Source organism: Nyctibius grandis, chromosome 31 (assembly GCF_013368605.1).
Source record: "Nyctibius grandis isolate bNycGra1 chromosome 31, bNycGra1.pri, whole genome shotgun sequence".
In the NCBI taxonomy this organism is placed as follows: Eukaryota; Metazoa; Chordata; class Aves; order Nyctibiiformes; family Nyctibiidae; genus Nyctibius; species Nyctibius grandis.
In genome coordinates, this window is record NC_090688.1 from 936070 (window position 1) to 952519 (window position 16450).

Below are 16450 nucleotides of genomic sequence, written 5' to 3' on the forward strand. Positions count from 1 at the left end.
AAATTCTTCAATAACTTCTTCTGTCCCTTGTGTTGTCTTGTGCTTTTACAACAAGTCTAAAAGACAAGATTTAACTTCTGCTCTAAACTTTAGCCCTGTTTCTACTGTTCTATTAATGTCCATCTTTTGCACTTTATTTCTCTAAATTCTGATATACTTGTGAGACCTTTATAAATCTTACATAATTATATGCTAATCATTCTCAAACTTTCAAAATGTTGTTCAGCTAATAATATTTCAGAATCACTGGCAGAGTCTGCAGCAGCCTATACTAAAGCAACTGCAAGGAAGTGTTTATTAGCGAAGGTAGAAGTGATCACTGGGGAGGAAGCCGAAAGTAATGTGTTGCAGGTAAGAAACTGAGAAAGTCGAGGAGCTTTGAGTTTGTTGGGGCTTCACGTGGACGTCCTGTTGAATGCACACCACCTGGTTCCCTTCAACTCAGCCATCCTCTAGATCTCTGACGTGCTTTCTTGTGTTAAAATGCAAACTTTGGATGTTTATTATCAGGTCCTTACTTTGCTGTTTCTTAATTTTGTCTTGCTGAATAAATTTTAGTGTTTAGGCCATCCAGACAAGTCGTAAGCATACTTTTCTGAATCAATCACATAAAAGCTTCTGTGTACTACAAAACAATTATTTGAAGAAAATGTAAATGAACTAAATATTTTAAAGTTCTTTAATTATTGTACTACTGAAGATTTTTTTTTTTAAAACTCAGAATGGACTATTATGCCAGGAATCTGGTTTCTGGCATAGCAGAAACCATAAAACAGTACTCAGGAATTTGTCTTGAGGTACTTAATTGAATTAGTGATGTTATAGAAGGGCATGCAGTCATGACTTAAAGACTGCTGATTTTAATTGTGATTTATTTAACATTGTAGTTATTAATTAACTTAAATATGATCATTAACTTCAGTATGTCCTTAAGAAAAACATGCAGAGTTTTTGTGTAAAACTAAGCGGTATATTTTTTTTTTCCTCCTCTCTTTATCCTACAATTATTTTTTTTTTTTCTTGAGATCTTTTAAGTTTCTCAGCACCCGAACTGTATTTTTTAAGGACAGCTTTTTGCTCTTACAGACAAGCTGCTCTATTCTGACACCAAACGGGTGCACTGTCTCAGTAACTGATGCGTATCAGTTACACTTGTATTATCCTACAAAATAACAACCTATAATGTTTGTCTTCTCGGACTTCTTTTTACCAGACATGAATGGTCTTTAAATAGTTGTTCTGGTGTTTCTCTGTATAATTCAGAAACTCCTGGATGCTTCATGTAATCAAACAAGACCCTGAAGAGATGAGAGTCCTGTTTCACCTGGGAAAACCACAATTTTTAGCAGTTGTCTACTTAATAGAGGACTGACTTGCATGAATATGTTGTAACTTAACAGACCTCTTGCCAAGCTTCTGTTCTTTTTTCCTGTGAAATTTAAGGCACCGGGAATCCCGAACGGGACTTGCACAGACAGAACTGTGTTAATGTTGCAGAAATGAAGTATACAGAGCAGGTGGTGTGTGGTGGAGAAGATTAGAGAAACGGAATGAAAATGGAAATACATTCTCCACCTAGTGCGTGCACCTATGTGGGGAACTCGAGGGGTGACGGTTTGAAGTATGAAACCTCAGCAGTGACAGTGACGGTGGATTAGAGAGGGGGATATAAAGTGGAGCTGTTTGGCAGGGCAAGAAAAAGGGAGCTTTTATGGGAAGCAGGAACAATCCTCCTATTAGAAAGTACAAGAAGTATAATTTTTCAAACTGATGAACCAGGAAGGCAGGAAAAATACCTCTTGTTTATTCATGACTTTGTGTGGGTCAGTCTTTATGAATTGATAATGCGCTAACATGTTTGTTCATCCTTCCTTAATACAGGAAGAATTTTGCTTTGCTTTCATTGTGCTGGGTCTTCCCAGCAACAACTACCACTTTCAGTGGTGCACCTAAGACTTTTAAAATAATTGACTGATTTAAGACTATACATGACTCTTGCCTTGTTTCTTATCACAGTAAGTTTCCTCTGTGGAAGTTTGTACCTCATCTGAAAATTGTTCTTCTTGTTTGATCTTGAACACAGGTATTCTTTAAGAATATATAGCTTCTGTTAATAAAACCTTATGAGACCAGACAGCATATTTTGAGGAATTTATTGCAAAAGAGAGGACAACTACTTTGGTTTCCACAGCTATAAACAGTTTAAAATTCCAGTGTGAAATCTGAATTTTTTAACCAGCTGTAGGTGACTAAATATGAAATATGTTATTAGTTCAATCAACCAGTATGCTATAGAGATATTTTCTGTTCCAGATTCAGTGCAAGCTGTTTGTATTTGATAAAAACTCTCAGTCGTGGGTGGAAAGAGGTCGAGGACTTCTGAGACTCAATGATATGGCCTCAACAGACGATGGAACGTTACAGTCTCGGCTGGGTAAGAGGAACCAGGGGACGACAGTCAGTGCTATTTTCATAGGATGCTTCCGTGACACGCTTTAGGTTACGTCTTACTACAGCAACTCAGCAGCAGTTTAGACCTTTTCTCTCGCTTCAGTTTATGACCGTTTCCTCCAAAGAGAGTATCTTTTCATATCCTCCTATTGTAGCAAATGTTCCAGTTACTTTTTTCCCCATAAAAGCAAGCTGCATTTAGCAACTAGAATATTTGACTAGAAATTTGTGGTAACATTCTTCAGATCTAGGCACTTTGCTTTTTGGGACGGGGTGCTTGTGATGGGGGAAGTCTCTGAATAGTGTGTGATTGTTCAGAGTGGCAGGAATGTGCATTAGCCCGAGATTATCAGCTCAGATCCAATCACTGAACCACATATAAGACTTTGGACTAAATACCTTTTGACATGACTGATAATCTGTAATAGCCTCGTTCTTCTGATTAACAGTTGTGACAAGATTCCTGTTTTAAGGGCTCTTCCTTGATATTGTTTGTAAAGACTTAGTCACACTATAAAAAGCAATCCTGGCTGTTTTGAGCTTCCTGTTGTGTCTTTTTCCACCTAACTGATCTTGTATGTTGGCTTTAGTGATGAGGACTCAGGGGAGTCTCAGGTTGATCTTAAATACCAAGCTCTGGGCTCAGATGCAGATTGATAAAGCCAGTGAGAAGAGTATCCGGATCACCGCCATGGATACAGAGGACCAGGGAGTGAAAGTTTTTCTTATATCAGTGAGTACTGGTTTTTGTTTACATCTTAACCTTCCTACTAGAATTGGTGCTCGCTTACACTGTAGTTGATGTAACATTCCCATTCTTTTAAATAATGTCCATTAAATACTTAGTTCGATAGGCCTAAAAGTTGATTCTTCTAAAGGCATGAAGTCGCTATTAACCTTTGAGAGTAAGAAAGATTCCTGACAGGTTGTCACATGCTTCCCTCTGAAACAGCTGACCAGTATAAAAGAGTGTAAAAAAAACCAAAACAAAACAAAACCACAAAAAAAACCCAAAAAACAACAACAACAAAAAAAACAAACAACAGCTCAAATTTCTCATATCTTATGTTGAAATTTTATGTCAGTGCATCATGAAACAATTAACTAATATGTCAAGTTGAATGACAAACCTGGAAAAATCTGTGCAAGACAAACTTTAAAATTAAAGATCTCTTTAGCATAAGCTGGTTGGAGGTGTCAGGAAAGCTGTGTGACTCCTGGGTGAAGAAGGTTGTATAAAATCAGCTAGTACTGGTTATGCCAGAGGAAGTTGGCTCTGAGTGGAGTGGAATATACTCTCACCATCAGAGTTTAGTATAGCTAGCATCTTGCTATGTATACCACAACCCGTTCTGACCTAGCTTGAAAAACCCTGTATGAGAAAACTGAAAAGGAGATTGTGAAATTTAGCATGCCTGGTGTGTATGACACAAGTAGTGTTTTTTCTGTTATAATTCCTTGCACCTTTTTTCCTGTTTCTGAAATTAAAAAAAAATGTAGGCAAGCTCTAAAGATACAGGGCAGCTGTATGCTGCATTACACCATCGGATCTTGGCCTTGCGGAGTAGAGTGGAACAAGAGCAAGAAATCAAGAATGTAGCGCCTGAGCCAGAGGTAACGCAATCAAATGAGGAAGACAGTGATGATGATGTCATTGCACCTTCAGCATCAGTTGGAAGTGGTAAGTGAGAAAGGCAGTGGAGTTTCCTGTTTTCCATACATTTCTCTGTCATTCTTTAAGGCAGGCTGTCCTCTCTGTAATTGTGTATTATAGATGTACTTCTGGCCTGTTACTCCTCACGGGTGTTTGTGGAGTAAGACTTATCGCATGAATTACCTTTTTGCATGCAAGTGTTTCTTAGTAGTTCTCCAAACTGGTAAAAAGGCCCCTGCGCTGCTTCCATCTGGGTTATGTGTCACAGTTTAGGAGGGGTTATTTGTGCTTCAGGTAGTTCTAGCTTTGTTTATGGGATTTTTAAGGGGTCATCATGAGTCTCATTTTTGTCTTCAGCATGGCCAAGGCTTGCACTTAAAACCTGAGATGACTGTCTTGGGCTACTTTCAGCAGGCAGGATCCAGACTGACCCTTGAGTAGAGTGCTATTTGGAAAGCAGAAGGTTCACAAAGGGGCATGGAAAGAGTGTAATTGACTTCATTGTACCTGAGGAGACCATAATTTAAAAACAGCACTAGTCTTCAGTTTGAGGAAGGCTTCCTTCTGTACTCCTTACTTGGGAGTCATCTGTGCTTTGCTTTCCTGTGGCTTAGAACATCCCACCTTTGACAGAGGCCAGTCCACCATCCTGATTTACTGCAGGGGTAAAAAAGGAGGAATGAATATGAACAAAAGCAGTGGGTGGACTGAAGAAGCTGGAAACTGAGCTTTTAGGCTCTGGGATGCTACTGGAATCTCAGACCAGACAAGTCAAGAACATAAAGTTCTGCAGTAGACAGAACTTAATCTGGAGAAGTAAGATGTAAGGTGGGGAGGGAGAACTCTACAGTTCTTATCTGTCATTGAAATCGTATATCTGAGACTTCTGTAGGCTCCTCAGGTAGAGTTATTGTAAGGCAAGAAACAAAACATTTCTTATGACAACTGCTTTGTTTGTTTCAGGTCCTACTGATGAAGCTGATGGGCAGAATGTTGGCAGCACATAGCAGATGTGAGCTGATCTGCTTGCAAGGCTGCTATGAACACCATCTTGCAGGCATCTCCGGATACCCCAGGCCAGCTATTATTTCAGGCAGTGTTGAAGGCTCCAGGACTTAAGAACTGTGCATCCCTGTTCTGTTTGTTTGTTTTTTTGGTCTGGATCAGTAAATTCCACACAAAAAAAGCAGACTTGGAAACTACCTGAATGTGGTTTGGGACGTGAAAGCTCATCATATTGATGAGCCAAAAAAAAAAAAAACAAACCAAACATTTCCCCTCATCCTTGTAATTGAAATGGCACATTACAGCTTGTCACAGCTTTTCATTGGGACCTTTTGACTGTTTCTTCAGTAGTTCGTGTCTTGCAGGCCTCCAAGATAGAACTTCCCGACACGGTTCCAACTCGAATTCTGCTTTCATAACCCCTGCTCCCCCTTATGAGTTTTTGCCACCTGCAGGGAAACCGTGTCCTCACCAGTTCCTACGCTCACTGACTGCCCTTTTGGGTTCATTCTCTTTTTGGACTGCAGATGGGGCAGGTTATGTTTTTACCTTTTAATCCCAACGTAGGTTGTGGGCACCGTTGTTCCCTGTCTAGTGGGTTTGTAAACAGAGAGAAACAAAACATTGTGGTTCACCAGAAAAGCTTTTTTAATGCGGTAATAAGAGACTTTATAGTCCACAGGACGTTTTGCTAAGTCCTTTTCTTTGTTCCCATTTCATTATTATTTGGGGATTTATATTGTGGTGATACTTTTTTATTTCAGTTTTTCAATAAGATGCTCTTGTGTGTTGAAAAAGTGAAACTATTGTTTTGTACTGTTCTTTTCTGTTACTATTTAAGGGAGAGCTAAGCCACTATATATAATAGGTGTTGCGTACAAATTTTCTTAGAAAATTATGTGTTTCTCTGGCTACAGTAAAGTGTAGGAGGCATACAGGTTACACCTTCAGAAAAAATGATGAGGAAACAGCTGTTAGCCCTTGGAAGAATAAAACAGGCTCATGTGATGAGGTCTGTCAGCCATTAAAATAAATCTGTATAATAAAGCAGCTCTCAGTTAATGGCTTGATTCAACAAGCCATTTAAGCACTTGCCTGACGTAACTACATGTGAATAATCTTACTGAAGTCAATGCAACTTTTCATGCTTCAAGTTGAGTACATTTTTAAATATCTTGCTGAATTAACAGCCTTAAATAGAAAAATTAACTTCTAACCCTTCCTGTCCCTGTTCTGTTTCCTGAAGTCTTGCAGCATGGAGAAAAAGGTAATATTGCCAGCTTTGAATAGTTTGGGCTGAAGGATATTGTATTCTGTTCCACCAAAATAAAAGCAAGAATGTGTTTTCCTGTGTGTAATTCTGAAATACTCCTACTGTAACCATAACTCACTTTTTGCTTTGGATGTTTTCTAATCATTTGGGCCTTTTTTGTGAAAGTTGAGTTTTATTTTGTTATTAAAACACATGGTATATTCTTGTCCAGCAAAGTTGGAATTTGGTAGTCACTAAGAACAGTGACCAGGTCACTTACGCTATAAATTCCCCAAACTGTTCTATTTGCTTCATAAATAGTTTACAGATAGATAATTTCTCAGTTGCCTGCTCTTTCTCCTGTAGGTTAAGGAGACCTGAAATGTACCATTGAAAAGAAAATTAAAGGGGAAGAAGCATTTGATGTAGCATAAACTGAAAATGAAAACCAAGGTTGTGGCACAAAAGTAATTCAGAAGTTATTCAAATAGCAAAACAGTCCTTATTGCCTCTATTTTAATGAAACACTTTTCTTCACTGGGAGTCCCGAACATGTTTAATTTTACCTGTTGTCCGTTGTTAACCATTGTTGGAGGTTTAAGCTGTTGGGGCAGGGGGGTGCTTTGCTTTTCCTGATAGCCCATTGAAGGAACATCTTGGATTACTTTTCAGGGAGTGAAAAGAGCTAATGATTTGCTGTGCCACTGCATTTGTGATTTCTCTGTATTGTCTGCTCATGCCTTTTTGCGTTTTGTTGTTTTTTGTTGTTTTTTTTTCTCCTTAGAGTTATGATTTTAACCATGCACAAACCTACCGATGCACCCCTTCTCATGCAGCTCTCTAGCAGAAGCATAGCGTGTTTCCTGATACCAATCCACACAATTGTTTCTGCATCACAAGGTCTGGGGAACTTCTGTATTTTCAAATAAGTGATCTGCATTTTGGATTTTGGATCTTTTTACACTGAGATGCTCAGATTTGAACTATTCCTTTCAAACAACCTTGCAGCATAAAGCTGCTGCTTGTCAGCATAAAGAAAATTAACAAGGTGTCTTGGTCTGCAGGGTCTGCTTGGGGAGAGACAGGTGTTATTTCCTGGTCCCAAACTCCGTGGGGTCTATGCAGAGTCTCATTTCGAGGTGCTTTACCTAAAATGAAATTGATGGTTCATGAAGATTTAGAAAAATTGAATAAGAATGCTTGCTTTGATGGGATTTAGTGGTGATACACAATCACCTACAGTATCTAAAAAAATCTGGCAGTTATTTACTGATACAAATTTTATTTCAGCTGAAAGCTTTGCTTATATGTTTATAGTGAAGAGGAAGAAATTAGTGTGAACCACTAACAGAATTGGCCATAGATTTGAGTTCAGGCCCTGCCCAACAAGATGTGTTAGGCCAAAGCAAAACTCTTATTTCACTCTCTGCTTTAAGCCTTAGTAAACTAGTGACAGGTAGAACCAGACAACGCCCATGTGTTCTGAAAGATTTCCATAAGACTGGCATATCAAAATGCTGGTGGGAACTACATTAAAACTTACCAGGAAACAAGCAACCACGACAGCCCAAGCCCTGTGTTGTATTTCCTGTGCTGAGCAATGGCTGTTGGAAGGGAGGTCGCTGATGACCAGGTTTGCTTTCTTACAACAATCTTCCCCTTGCACCACCCTCCTGCTGCATCTTTGCTCTTAGGTCTGTTGTTAACCTATGGATGTTGTTGGCAATTACGGTGTATCTTGTTCTGACTGAGGTGGGCATGGCCTTTCCAATTTTTCAGGGGGGAAAAAAAAAAGGTACTGAAGAGTGTAATAAAGTTGAGCACATCTGATGGGGAAAACGTTGCAAGAATGATGGTGTTACTAAAAACAGAAGTAAACCTTTTATCTGTAAAATCAAAAGTAAGATTACATCCACAGGAAATACAAACATTAAGGCAAGAAAAAGTGTAGTTACAACATCTTTCTGTAGTCCAGTTCCCAGTGCGTGATGCACTACTTCAGAGAAGACAGGGCAGGGAAAGATCTTAATAAACTAGTCTGCAGCAGCCCCAGGCTGGGCAGGTGTCCAAATTGTCAGAAGCCTGCAGGAAGGAAAAAACCCACCTGTGTAATGACTCTCCCCCTGTTCCCAGTCACTGAGGTATCAATCATCGCTTAGGTATTGCTGCTGTTAAATGACTGTTCCTAATGCGTCCCATTCTGCAGTTGGACTGGCCTCTTTGTTCTCCCAGTGAGTGTAGAAAATGGTTTATTTCCTTTCTAGAAACATGTTACATATTTGAAAATTTACCATGTTTCCCCGTAATCTTCTCTAGTTTTAGGAATTCCAATTATGATAATTGCCATAATTTGTCATGCAAGATTTCATTAAACTGACTTTTCACTGTGTGCTCTTCTCCCCTTGTTCTTTGGTCTTTCTGTGCACTGACTTGCTTACGCTGAACTCTGGAGTCCGTTATGTGGGTAGCAGATAAATACAGACAGAATTATAATGGTATTTTAATTTTCCAGGGTAATTTTTTTTCCCCTGTGAAGATTAACACAGAGCAACAGAGGTGCTAGGAGAGAACTGCTAAACTGGACTCTTTAAGTCCATCTTAATTCCAGTGTCCTAGGTTATGGTGCAGGTATCTTGCAAAGAAATGCTCAAAGATAATTTCTGTAAGTAAAAGTCTCTCATTTAAAGGTAGTATTCAGAGTTCCCTTTCGATTATCTCCTTTCAAGGGCTTAAAGAGATGAAAGCTGAATTTGTCATCAAGAACACTGGTAATTTTGTTGCTGGGGGTGGAGTGTGTTTTAAGTGAGCCATCCCTAGTCGAATTCTAGTAGCTTACCTTCAGCTTCTAATGGAACCTAGGAAAAGCAAAGGTGTAATGTTGTATGTGATGTCTTCCTCCTGTTGAAGAGACCAGAAGGTATCAGTCCATGCCCAGCCTCAGTCTGTACTAACTGTATACATGGGAAATGCTTTTTATAGTGACCACTGGAAAGCAGCTCACTAGTTGCAGTCCATCTTGCAGACAAGATACCATTCCTGGGCCGGAGAGTTCAGAGTGTGAGTTTAGAAGTAGACAGGAGGTCTGTTGAGTAAGGCCATACAAAAAGCTCCCCAAAGAGGGGAGGATGGGGAAACGTTTTGAGTGTGACTTGCTGGTGAGTGGTTCTGCCCTCATTTCTAAAAAAAAAATTCAAAGTTAGAAGGAAACCAAGTGATTTGCAACCTGTAGTACAAGGGCAAGTCACTCCCCCCCCCTTAACAGTTAAGGGAACTAACACGCTCAGTATTAGCTAACTGGTTTGTAGCCATAGTCTACAGTTAATCGTAAAATATTTGGAGTCAAGTTAGATGTTTTAAGAGTAATGTTACTTACCTAGACTGATTTATATGTTGCTTTCCCTGGAACTTGCCTGTTTACAGTAAGATGTAATTTATCTTATTACGGTTCTCTAATGAGCACTAATTGCCTATGAAGTATCTTAGAGCATTCAGAAGCCTGAGGACAGGCTTCTAAAAAATGAACCGTAGCAGCAGTGTGCCAGTTCCTAAGGTTAACTGTGGTCTGTAGGTAAGGCAAGTTAAGAGCTGCACGAAACCGGGTGATGTGTCTTGCAGCTGCAGGCTTTGTACCTGCTGCAAGTGAGAAGTCGGGAAGAGCCTCGGTCACAGAATCCCAGAGTGGTTGGGGTTGGAAGGGGCCTCTGGAGATCATCCAGCCCAACCCCCTGCCAAAGCAGGGGCAGCCAGAGCACGTTGCACAGGGTCATGTCCAGGCGGGTTTGAATATCTCCAGAGAAGGAGACTCCCCACCCTCCCTGGGCAGCCTGTGCCAGGGCTCTGGCACCTTCACAGCAAAGAAGTTTTTCCTCATTTTCAGATGGAACTTCCCATGTTTCAGTTTGTGCCCGTTGCCCCTTGTCCTGTCGCTGGGCACCACTGAGAAGAGTCTGGCCCCATCCCCTTGACACCCCCTGAGGTATTTGTAAGCACTGATGAGATTTCCCCCCCCAGTCTGCTCTTCTCCAGCTGAACAGCCCCAGCTCCCTCAGCCTCTCCTCGGAGCAGAGATGCTCCAGCCCTCTGACCATCTCCGTACCCCTCCGCTGGACTCTCTCCAGTAGCTCCTTGTCTTTCTTGAACTGGGGGGCCCAGAACTGCACACAGTTACTCCAGGTGTGGCCTCACCAGGGCAGCGTAGAGGGGGAGGAGAACCTCCCTTGACCTGCTGCCCACACTCTTCCTCACACACCCCAGGACACCATTGGCCTTCCTGGCCCCAAGGGCACATTGTTGGCTCATGGGGAACTTGGTGTCCCCCAGAGCTCCCAGGTCCTTCTCTGCAGAGCTGCTTTCCAGCAGGTCACCCCCAGCCTGTCCCGGTGCCTGGGGTTATTCCTCCCGAGGTGCAGGACCCCACACTTGCCTTACACTCTGACAACCTTCCTAGATGTGAGGCGAGTCCCACCTCACTTGTCTGTGGAAGGAGCAGTGGGAATCTGCTGCATGTAACACACACTCAGGACAGAAAGGCTTTTAATGGCTGCTTAAAGCCTAGAATGCTCTTCATTACTCAATGGTGTGGAGTCTTACCCTGTGCAAAACTTAGTGACCTCCATATGTCTGTGTTGGGGAAAGAGCACCTGCACTGCGTGCTGTCCAGCAGCCGTGGCTTTTCTAGTCCTGCTGGCCATGACACTCGTGCAGCCTTTTGTTAGTTGTGCTTGGAAAGGACTGAGAAGGAATAAAGCTGCCCTATAAACTGCCAGCAAGTACTTGATTGCTGCATTTGGTTTTGCATTTGTAAGAAGAGCCGCCTTTTTGGGGGCACAAAGGAGGCTGTGCAGTGGCCCTGCGGCTACTACTGGCCACAGCAGTACGATTCCCTCCCTCTGTCATTAGTACAGCCCATACCACCTCAAACTGACACTGGAGGCAGCTCTGGCGTGCAGTGACTTGTCTGCCCCACTGCCTGATGCATGCGATGCCCCGGCACATCTCTGCTCTGCCACCCATCCTCCTGGTGCCCTGGGCCCTGGCTGTGCCCCGCTCTCCTCCCCGCTGACAAGGCTGGGACAGCTTAGACCTCGCTGCCGTCTGGCACCCAGGAGTGCCCTGCTGGGGAGTGGAGTAGTTACAAGCGCTGGTAACAGCTATTTCTTGGGATAACCTGGGGAGAAGCACCTGGCGTACAACTCTGGCTGCTTTGAGCTCCTGTCCCAGAAAAGGGCTGCTGTGGGGGACTCCAGCGTAATTGTGAAAAGCACAAATAAATTATTTAATGAGTTTTTCACAGGAAGGGGAAAGAGAAGTAGACAGGTGAGAAAAAGCTTGAGCTAAGCATCAATCTGGTTATGGAATATGTCCATCCAGCTGTTGGGAGGTGTTTCAATGGGGGGAAAACAGAACTGAAGAGTTTGCCTTGGAAGGGATACCACTAAGCATGGGTTGTTCAGTGTTTTTATTAGCAAACTTGAGGACAACTGGAAAACTAAACACATACGATACAGCCTGTATTACAGGGTGGCCTAAGCGTGTCAGAACATCTTCATTATTTCAGAAGGAAAAAATGGGAGATACAAGTATAACAGCATACAGAGACTGCCAGAGAGTTAGAAGAGTCCTTGAAAATTCATAAAAAATAATCCAAATACTATTTAGGTGTAACTGTAGCCCCCTCCTCAAAAAAACCCCCAACCACCCCGAAAAACAGCCAGCATCGAAAAATTAAAGGATCAGAGCTATCAGCAGTGTGTGCTGTTTAGTTTAGACACGGAGCGGCACCGTCTGAAGGGGCACGGACCGGGTGCGAGCTGGAAACGCGAAACGCAATTCCTTCCCTAAAGGATTTCTAAGGGCGCGGCCCGGCACCCGCGGCCGGACCCCTGACCCGGCGGGGAGAGCCACGAGCGGCAGCGGCGAACCCCGGAGCGGGGCCCTTGGCCGGGGACGGCGCCGTGCTGAGGGCTCAGGGCGGGGGAGCCGCGCTCGGCCAGCGCGGAGCAGCGGCCGCCCCCCGCCGGGGGAGGCGCCGGCAGCCCCGGCCCCGGCCCGCACAGCCCGGCCCCGGCCCCGGCCTCGCCCCGCACACCCCGGCCCCGGCCCGCACACCCCGGCCCCGGTAGGTGCCGGCGCTGACGTAGCGGCCGGGGCGGGGCGGCGCGTGCCGTCCTCTCGCGAGAGCGAAGCGGGGCTCGCGCCGTGCCCTTGCGGCGCCATGGCGGGCTACTGGGACGGCCCCGAGGGCGAGGAGTGCCCGCGCCGCGCCTGGCTCACCACCCGCGTGGGTGCCGCCGCGGGTGAGGACCGGGGGGTCCGCGGCGGAGGGCGCCGTGGGGGGCGGGCCGGAGGGGGGTGGGGCGGCGAAGCGGGGCGCGGGCGGTGCCGAGGCGGTGCCGACGGGAGCCGGCGGCGCAGCGCTGGCCCCGGCCCCGGCCCCGGCCCCGGCCCCGGCCCCGGCCGCCGCGTAGCCCGGCCTGACGCCGCCCTGTGTTGCAGGCCTGGTCGGGACGGCCTACCGCATCATCCTGCTGCAGCCCAGCTCGGCGCTGGCCGCCCTGCGGATGGCCGCCACGGACACCGTCACCATGGGTAAGGGCCGGGGCCGCCGTCCCCTCCGCCGGCCGCGGCCGTGCCTCGACCGGCCGGTCCTCGGGCTGCCCCGCGCTGCCGCCGGCTGGGCCGCCTGGCGCAGCCTCCGCCCTCACCGCTGCCGTTGTGCGCGGGGGTGGCTGGTTTCCCCCCGCCCCGCACGCCTCGGGCCGGCGGGTGCGTTGGGGATGGAAGGGAAGGGCCAGAACGGTAAAATGACTTGAGAGAAGTAAGTGGAAAGCTTTACAGTTGGTGTTTCTTGTTGCTGTTTTTCCTCCAACACACTACTTGTTTGCATGTCAAATCGTGCTAGAATAGAATAGAAGTTATTCACACGTGGATAATATTTTCTGCCAGATAATGTAATACCAGTAATCATATGGGTGATGGTAAAAGAAACATCTGGATTAATGCTCGAGACAAAACAACCACGTCAGCTCAGGCTGAAGATGCATCTCAGGCAGTCTCTGCCTCCCATGTTCTTTATTTAAAGACATGGTCCTTATTTCAAGTTTAGGTGATGCATTTTTTGCAATCTAGAGCAAAAGGTACGGATTTTCAGTATCTGCAAAACAGCTAGTTCATGGACCAGAGTATAGTGGAAGCAAACTCATTTTTTTACTTCATATAATTAGGCATTGCGCTTAATAAACCATGCTTGCTGAAGAGCAAACGCAATGTTTTTGATGGCAAAAGGAAAATAAATGTTTTTTCCCCATTGTGCCAAGAGGAAACTACATAATTGTCTTGAATTGTCTGTGTTTTGCAAGAGAAAGTGGACACTGAAGGGAGAAGCAGGGAACTGAGGGGGCTATTCCAGATGCAGGTGCAGATCTGCAAGGCTGAAGCTCCCCCAGCCCCTTGGCAAGTGCACAGTTTTCTTCTCACCAAACTCGTCTTGTTTTTCAGTCTCATTTAATGGCTTAAGTCACCTCTGCCTCTCCGCACGCACTCGTGCTCTGAGCTGGAAGCTGGTTCCCAAGCAGAACAGATCTGCATTTTTGAGTTGTTCAGCTCTAAAACTGGACCTGGGATCTCCTGTAACGAGTTGAGCCATAAAAGGTTGTTGTAATGGACTAGATACTGTAACCAGTTATGGTTTTGATAAACGCGATAATCCTAAACCAGCACACTGAATCCTCTCACCGGTTCTTGCACCTGAGGAAGGGCTTATCCTGTCCGCTGTTACGGGGCAAGGACTTGTGGTCTGAAGCCGTGTGTTTTACCTACAGACTCCTTGGTCCAAAGCAGGGAAGCTGAAAGACAGTCCTTGATCTGTGGGGTTTGTTTCTTCAGTGCCCTTTTCCGTTGATTTTAGCATCAGCATAATTGCATTTTCTGCTGAAAAAGTGCAGAGGTTTGTAACATGAGCTTGTCGTTTACTAGTTTACCATAGAGATTGAAAATTTTTCTCCTGGACATCTTTGTTGTTCCCAAGAAAGATGAATTGGAATTTGCAGATGGTGCCAGGTAGCCAGTTTCACATTTCATGATCAAGAACCTGTATTACAAACAAAGAAAACCTCTTTGTATTTGCTTGTCACAGCTGTTTGCCAGACTTCTCAGTTATGTAGATGTAGGGTCTGATGGGATGAGGTATGTAATTCACACAATGCTACTTTGCAATTTCTTAATTCAATTTATGAAATCAATTTACAAAATGAAAAATCAGGTTACAAAAAGAATAATGTACAAACTCAATCCCTTTTTCTACAGTCTAAAAATCATTGCAAGCCCCGGGCAGGCAGAGGAGTAAAGTGCTGGGACAAACCAACCTCAAGGAGAGCAGACCTGGCTGAGCTTCTCTACCTGAATCTCTGTGAAACCGGGCTCATGGGGGCTCGTGAGCTGAGTTCCAGCACAGAGCCCAAACAGAGCTCTGCTGTCTCCTGCGCCCTGGGGGAACGTGCTACAGAGAAACCTGCTTCTCTCTTCTCTTACCCGCTGGCAGTTTGGGGGCAGATCTTGCTTTGTGTTCCTCTTTTCTCCCAGAGGAACTGTTATACAGCACCGTGTGTCTTGGAAATGTACTTTGTGTGTGTGTAATTCTCAGTTCCTTGAGGGGTTTTGTTTTGGTTTTACACCTCTTGTTTGCAGCTACACTAGGAGCTGTGTTTGGTGTAACTACCTGCCTCAGTGCCCAAATCCGCGAGGAACCAGAGGATCCCTTGAACTATTTCATAGGAGGCTGTGCGACAGGAGCTGTCTTGGGTGCAAGAGGTAAATGTGGGTGATGCCTGTAATGAAATGAGCCCTTTCTGTTCTTAGAAACCTTTCTATTAGGGAAAAATGTAAAATAATCTTGATGTCAGGCATATTTGGTAAAGATTAATCTCAGCATGTGAATTCCATTTCAAGCCAGTTTTGTTGATGCTCCATTACACAGGTCTGCTAAAATAAATAGCGCTGTGGAAGGAGACCAGAGAGAACATCAAGCTGATTTACAGAATGAAAACAGAGCTGACCCAGTACTGCCAATTATAACCAGTTATAACTTGAAATTGCAGGGTATGAAAAACACAATTGTGGAAATCTGTGTTTTCTTGGCCACAAATGTGATTTATTTTGCACAGAAAATATCATCTAACATCTGCCCCGTGAATTCTTCATGCACTCTCCGGGACAAGCTGTATCTCGCTGCTGTTGCTCCTGCGGCATCTTGTCAGGCTAGATTAGCTCCTGCAGATATTTATACAGCATTTTCAGACTCGGTGTTAAAGATGTGAGGGATTTATTTAAGTTGTAATTGTGGTGAAATAGAATTTATCTTTACGTTTCCTGGTTGCTGAGCTGATGAGATTTCAACGCAGTGATTGTTATTTTTGTCACTAAATAAGCAATTTAAGATTGCCTATGTAAGGAGATGGGGTTGTGGATTATAGAAATTGAGATTTCAAACCACAAGCTAAAAGCATGAGAAAACTTAATTTTTTTTAAAAAAAGGCCACTTTTCTGATTTCTCTCAGCAAACGATGTTACTGATGGTCAAGTAGCTCATGGAAGAATTGCAGAGTCTGTGGAGATCTGCTGTACAGTACTTGGGCCCTAATAGAGCTTTTATGGTTTGCTTTGTTTTTTCCAGCTCACAGTTACATGACTGGTACCACGGCGTGTTTGGGGTTTGGAATTGCTGCTGCTCTGATGAAGATAGGTAACAAGGAGGGCTGGAGGCTGACGGGACCTCCCAAGCTGTAAATGGAGCCTTTTCTCCCTGCGCGCTGTCTTTTGAATGCTGTATGTAATAAGATGTTGTGTAATAAAGATTCTGTCAAATCATCAGTTGTCACAAAATTTTAATGTCCAGCTGTGTACAGTGTTGGGCTGAGATGCAGAAAAGGTGGAGCCGTTGGAGAGGAAGCTTTGATCTGCTGCTCCTGCTGAGGTTACAATTACTGATTTCAGTCTGGTCTTTTAAGAGTTGTTCTTGTACTTCTGAGTGGGTCCTGCAGGATATTTTTGGCAAGAATTGGGATTGCACCGGCCTGAGTCCATCAGTAAGG

General features: G+C 44.3%; 2 protein-coding genes across 5 annotated transcripts in view; both read left to right on the forward strand.

Moving 5' to 3' along the window:
* Positions 1–8759, forward strand: part of RANBP3 (RAN binding protein 3) — a 43224-nt gene extending 34465 nt beyond the window's left edge. For 2 of the 4 annotated variants that reach the window (XM_068420682.1, XM_068420684.1), the window contains 5 exons: positions 227–351; positions 2314–2434; positions 3042–3184; positions 3952–4132; positions 5069–8759. In XM_068420682.1, the coding sequence (XP_068276783.1) occupies positions 227–351; positions 2314–2434; positions 3042–3184; positions 3952–4132; positions 5069–5112 (614 nt within the window). In that variant the 3' untranslated portion in view covers positions 5113–8759. The remainder of the gene's footprint in view (positions 1–226; positions 352–2313; positions 2435–3041; positions 3185–3951; positions 4133–5068) is intronic. The other 2 variants (XM_068420683.1, XM_068420685.1) reach the window with 1 other exon arrangement.
* A 3777-nt stretch (positions 8760–12536) lies between these two features.
* NDUFA11 (NADH:ubiquinone oxidoreductase subunit A11) lies at positions 12537–16226 on the forward strand. The gene is made up of 4 exons (XM_068420689.1): positions 12537–12658; positions 12858–12950; positions 15048–15170; positions 16033–16226. The coding sequence occupies exons 1-4, from the start codon at positions 12577–12579 to the stop codon at positions 16143–16145; spliced, it is 411 nt and encodes a 136-aa protein (XP_068276790.1). The 5' UTR covers positions 12537–12576; the 3' UTR covers positions 16146–16226.
* Positions 16227–16450: the final 224 nt, after the last annotated feature.